This window comes from Bactrocera tryoni, chromosome 2, assembly GCF_016617805.1.
Source record: "Bactrocera tryoni isolate S06 chromosome 2, CSIRO_BtryS06_freeze2, whole genome shotgun sequence".
NCBI lineage: Eukaryota > Metazoa > Arthropoda > Insecta > Diptera > Tephritidae > Bactrocera > Bactrocera tryoni.
This window is the reverse complement of record NC_052500.1, coordinates 28078791-28084991: the sequence shown is the minus strand read 5'-3', so window position 1 is coordinate 28084991 and position 6201 is coordinate 28078791. Positions and strand designations below refer to the sequence as shown.

General features: G+C 45.4%; 1 protein-coding gene across 1 annotated transcript; it reads right to left on the bottom strand.

Annotated features, from left to right (window-relative positions):
- Positions 1-2155: 2155 nt before the first annotated feature.
- Positions 2156-5722, bottom strand: LOC120769396 (basic proline-rich protein-like). The gene is made up of 2 exons (XM_040096367.1): positions 5550-5722; positions 2156-4482 (listed from the first exon to the last, which is right to left on the bottom strand). The coding sequence occupies exons 1-2, from the start codon at positions 5550-5552 to the stop codon at positions 2377-2379; spliced, it is 2109 nt and encodes a 702-aa protein (XP_039952301.1). The 5' UTR covers positions 5553-5722; the 3' UTR covers positions 2156-2376.
- Between the last annotated feature and the right edge of the window lie 479 nt (positions 5723-6201).

The window sequence follows — 6201 nt, the reverse complement described above, 5'->3', positions numbered from 1 at the left end:
GATAACCGAATATGTTTGGCCTGAATTGGATGATATGGACTCAGTCCTGGTTCCAACAGGACGGCGCCACAAGCCACACATCGATTGTCACAATCAATTTATTGAAAACAAAGTTTTGTCAATTGGCCGCCACGGTCGTGCGATTTTCGTTAAACTCTTTGCTGTGGGGATACGTCAAGTCTATGGCTTATGCCAACAAGCCAGCGAGGATTAATGAACTATCGGGTGATTTTTTAAGAGCTTGATAACTTTTTTAAAAAAAAAAACGCATAAAATTTGTATCGTCCGATTTATGCTTGAAAACCGTCGAAAATTGGTTTCAGCGGTTGGACTTCTGCAAGCGACAAATCGAGTTCCACACATAATGGCATTGAATGTACATTCATAGGTATAAATTATTCCATTGATATCCCCAACTGCTTTTGTAGTGCTTACAAAATTTTGTAGCGTCACAAAATAACGACTGGGGTTTTCAATAAGACATTACTTTTTTCGAAATTGATCTTTTTGACAGTTTGGTTTACCATTTCATAATAAACAGACTTACCAGACATACTTGTACTTCAAAACAACATTTTCAAATCTCGCAAATTTATTGCTAAGTTAATGATTCGGTTCGCGCGACACATCGCGCCCTACGTCCAATTTTCAGTCGACTTTATCGCTCAATAGAGCCGGTTTCACGCCACATTTACGCTACTGGATAATACCCATCGTCAAAGACGCCATATAGTGCGCACCGAATACGCTATTGCTGTTGAGACCCAAATGAGTCCAAGAGCCATCAGGCGCAAAAATTGGAGCTCTGGACATCCAGTTTATGAAGATATTGCAAAAGGATCTTGGTTTGCAGATCTACAAACTCAACTCGTGCAAGTATTTAAGCCGTACGACTATCAAGCGCATCACACATTCTGCGAATAGGGCCAAAACGAGATGGCCATCCAGATTTTCACAAGAACATGTTGCTCAGCGATAAAACTCATTTTCGGTTGAATGGGTGTGGTTAACAAATAACCACATGCCATTTTTGAGACACCGTGACATTTTCAAAAAGTCACGTGTGCTATGCTGTATGGGAGAAGGAATCACTGGTTCATATTTGCAGTCGCCCATAATGTTAGTAAATGAGGTCATATGTGACCTGGTCTACGAGAAGGGAGCTAACGTGCGAAAACTAGTTTTCTGGGAAAAACTGTTAAAAATAATCGTCAGTTTCTCGTTATCTCATTAATTGTTCTCCTTTTTTTGACACCTAAGCCCCCTTTCCGTAGACCAGGTCACATATAGCGCCTTGATTAAGGCCAACAGATGGCACTACATGCCATACAGCCGGCGACGCAATCAATTTATTGAAGAAAGTTTGGGTGTGAGCATTATCTCTCACGGTGGGTCCTTGTCAAGATTGTGACATTTAAAACCACTGGACCTTTTTTGGGGCTATGCAAAAATGCTTGTCTAAGCAGATAAGCCCGTGACGATTGACGTCTTAGAAGAGAATATTCGGCACCTCATTGCTACAAAAAATTATCGAAATTGAAACCTTTTTTACAATAAAGCTAAATTCTTTGCCGTAGCAATAAATTTCTAAAAAAAAACCCTTTATATAGGCTGAAATGTTACCTTTAGCCTGCCCAGTAACCGAACCGAAGGTTGACTAAATTTAACATGAGTTAAGCGTTCCCCCAATGATGTTATCTGAATTCGCATTTGCCTAATTGATAATTTATCTAAAGACTCCCTTTCCAAATACTTATGTACAAAGAACAACCTCATAACCACAAATATTGAAGTTCGAATGCCTTTAGGTTCAAGCAAATAAGCTAGTCTTCAAATTGAATTAACGCTGTGTTTATGCTGGAGCTGTAAGTGCTGATCCAAAATCGTTGGCGAATTGTAAACAAGGTGTGTCCTCAAATTCGCTACAAATTTGTATGCGAAAAAAAGCAAAAAGTTCCGTCTGCATAAAAAACAGCCATCGCCCCTTGACCGCGGGGCTTATAGCTTGAACATATGTATATACTCGTACATACGTTAAGTGGTTTTCGTATTTGTGCCTACAAAATTTACTTGACATTGCGAGTTTTATCGTTTTCGCTTAACCCATTGCTAATTAACATTGAACACGGCTGGATTTTTGTTTTTATCGTAAAATTTATTTTTAAATAGTCATATAATTTATATTTTTTGTAAATGTCAACTGGCATTCGCGTCCGTGGTAAACGATCGTTTGTCTTTTTTTAGACAGTATGGAAGACATGTTGCTCATACATTAATTTTAGTTTTTATTGGTTTTTTATTATTAAATTCTTCATAAAAATTTCGTAGTTGTTTATAATACTAAATGGGCGAGTTTCATGTGTTGAGTACAATAATTTAATATGAGAAGGGTCTAGATGGTTTGTTGTAGTTATAACCATCAGGTCCGAGAGATCCCGCCTCGGGACCGCTAGGTCCTGTTGGTCCACCAGGGCCGCCTGGACTATATGAACCACTTGGACCACCTGGGCCTTGTGGACTTCCTGGACCGCTTGGACCACCTGGTCCTCCTGGACCATATGAACCGCTGGGGCCTCCTGGACCGCTGGGACCACTTGGTCCACCTGGGCCTTGTGGACCACCTGGACCGCTTGGACCACCTGGTCCTCCTGGACCAAATGATCCGCCTGGGCCTCCTGGACCGCTTGGACCGCCTGGTCCACCTGGGCCTTGTGGACCTCCTGGACCGCTGGGACCACCTGGACCATATGAACCACCTGGGCCTCCTGGACCTCCTGGACCGCTGGGACCGCCTGGGCCTTGTGGACCACCTGGACCGCTGGGACCACATGGACCTCCTGGGCCATATGAACCGCTTGGTCCTCCAGGACCTTGTGGACTACCTGAACCGCTAGGACCACATGGACCTTCTGGGCCTTGTGGACCGCTGGGACCACCTGGACCATATGAACCGCTTGGACCTCCTGGACCACCTGGGCCTTGTGGACCTCCTGGACCGCTGGGACCACCTGGACCATATGAACCGCTTGGACCTCCTGGACCTCCTGGGCCTTGTGGACCACTTGGACCGCTTGGACCACCTGGACCATACGAACCGCCTGGACCTCCTGGACCACCTGGGCCTTGTGGGCCACTTGGACCGCCTGGGCCTCCTGGACCACTTGGACCGCCTGGTCCGCTTGGGCCTTGTGGACCTCCTGGACCGCTGGGACCTCCTGGATAACTAGGCTGAGGAGCAGGGTATGAAGGTTTTGGTGCTGGATAGCTAGGTCGAGGTGCCGGTTGACTAGGTTGCGACGGCCGAGGTTGTGGTTGTGGACGAGGCGCCGGCTGTTTTGGGCCTACTTCATTTTCACCAGGTGGTGGTAAATATTCTGGACCGGGTTTGGCAGGCTGTGATGGTTTCGGCTGTGGTTGTGGACGTGGTTGGTATGTTGGTCCCGGAGTGGGTTGCTGTGGCCGTGGTTGATATGTTGGTCCGGGAGTGGGTTGTTGTGGTCGTGGCTGATAAGTTGGACCAGGAGTAGGTTGTTGTGGTCGTGGCTGATAAGTTGGGCCAGGAGTGGGTTGTTGTGGTCGTGGTTGATAAGTTGGGCCAGGAGTGGGTTGTTGTGGTCGTGGTTGATAAGTTGGGCCAGGAGTGGGTTGTTGCGGTCGTGGTTGATAAGTTGGACCAGTAGTTGGTCCTGCTGGGGGTATATACTCAGGACCAGGTTTTTGCTGACCTGGCTGTTGTGGACGCGGTTGAGGCTGTGGTCGTGGTTGAGGCTGAGGTTGTGGTTGAGGACGTGGAGCAGGATATGAGGGCTGTGGTTGTGGCTGAGGCTGAGGTTGAGGTTGAGGCTGAGGTTGAGGCCTTGGGGCAGGATACGAGGGCTGAGGTTGAGGTTGTGGTCGTGGCTGTGGTTGAGGACGAGGTCTTGGCTGCTGTGGTTGCTCTGGAGGCAAATATTCCGGTCCTGGCTGTGGTGATGGCGCTGGACGACCCGGTTGAGGTTGTGGACGAGGTGCTGGCTGTGTAGGCTGTGAGGGTGCTGGATATGAAGGTTGAGGCCGAGGTTGTGGCTGCGTAGGCTGTGAAGGCTGTGAAGGAGCGGGATATGAAGGTTGTGGTCTTGGTTGCGGTTGTGGCTGTGGGCGTGGTGCTGGATATGATGGCTGTGGTTGTGGCTGTGGCTGTGGACGTGGCGCTGGATACGATGGCTGCGGTTGCGGCTGTGGCTGTGGGCCTGGCGCTGGATACGACGGCTGTGAGGGAGCTGGATATGAAGGTTGAGGCCTTGGTTGTGGTTGCGGCTGTGGACGTGGCTGTGGTCTTGGTTGATATTGTACATCATCTATGCCATTGCCCGAAGGTGGTGCTGGGAAAGGCACCGAAGGCTGCTTATAATGATAACCATCCTCCTGCAAGTCGCTGCTCAAGTGTGAGACATCAGCATGCGCACCAGTGGCAGCTAGTGCCAGCAGTAGTACAAATAATTTCTGAAAAATATATGCAAAAAAAGAAAATTTCAAAATTTTTTAGGTGTCAAGCCATAAAATATAAACATATTCAGTATACATCAGTATATAGTATGTATGTAAACAAGTCAAGTTTGGCAGACAGCTATTGCGCAAGTCATAATTGCTTACAATGTGTAGTGTATCCGCAAACTAGTCATTAAATCATAATACACTTTGGCCGCCTGCACTATTCAAATCAGTTGAAAACAATCAAAGCGTCTTCAATCAACAAAGAAATCTACAATTGTAAGCACAGTCACCGACTCGCCTAAAAATGTCGGTGAGAAAACGCAAAAAAAATGTATAAAAATTAAAAAAAGGTGTTATTACGCGAGCTGCATCTATAGGCCGCCCTTAAAAGTTATGGTTTTGTACCACTTCACTATTTCGTGATGGTATTCTCAATAAGCTGGGAACTGATTGTGCATTGAGCTGCCGTTTGCATTGCAATTGCACTGTGCTTCATGTCACGATGTCGAAATAAGCCCGGCAATAACGCCATAGCAATGTACGCTTATAAGCAAAAAAACGCATTCGAGTCAATGTTTCGTTAATTTTTCAAAAAAAAAAATTTTGCTACGACATAACCGAATTTCTCCATCACAAGTTGTGTTTCCATTATTAAAGCTAGCGTTGTTGATGCCGAGTCAACCCTCCGTTAGGCGCCCAAAAAACTCGGCTGTATAAGTAGAGATTCGCTATATTTGGTTGTTAAGAAATTGTTGTTGTAGTTTTTTTTAGCAACAAGTCAGACAGACGTTGGTCTTCAACTTTTCATTTTCCATTTTCAGCATTGCCAGGTATTCTTTGTCTTCACCTATGACATAAATTTTGTTGCTAAGCACATATCGTCACACTGGCTCATAAATCACATTTCGCGCTAATAGTAGGTAATACCACATGCATACATATGAACATGTATGTATATACACATATGTGCCCCAACATGTTGCAAAATAACTGCTTGGCTGGTGCAAGTAACCGTCTTGCGAAATTAAGATGCCCATTATGATTATTTCTTAAAAGCTGGTTTGCCTTTAACTCACCATTCTCAAGTTTCGGTCGCTAGTACACGACTAAAGAAAGTTACGTAATATATTTTGCGATCCTTGTCTGTATAATTATATATTATTCATATAATCGGTAATGAAATTTTAATATTATCACTAAACGTTTGGAGTTAGCGAATTCACTTTGTAGTTGGTTCACAACTGTTGCACGCCCGATCACCGAATGCTGACCAATTGTTCTCGCTCAGCTCAATTTATATGAAAATGCGCGCGGTTCATGGATGCTACGGTGCTAGTAGGGAATCCCAACTCTCGCGCGCGCGCAGTCGCGTCATCTCAATTGTTTCTCCACAGTAGCATCTAAGATGCGAATACCTTAGACTCTTTCCCTTACAGAAATACTATTAGATTCAGTGGCTGGCTAAGCTGTCAATCCGCTAAGCCGCCGGCAACCTCAATAGCAGCGTCATCGCAGTCAAAGCGACCTGAGACTCAGCAGCAGCAACAACAAGCCCAACAGCAACGTAGCTAACGAGCAGTTATACTCGTAATACAACAAATACAACAAATACGAGTAAGGTAAACAAACAAACCAAAAGTCATTTAATAAAGCGGTGGCGCACGCTCAGTAGACGAGCTCAGACACACCATGTCACATTTACATATACATAAGGGTTTTCCCAAACTC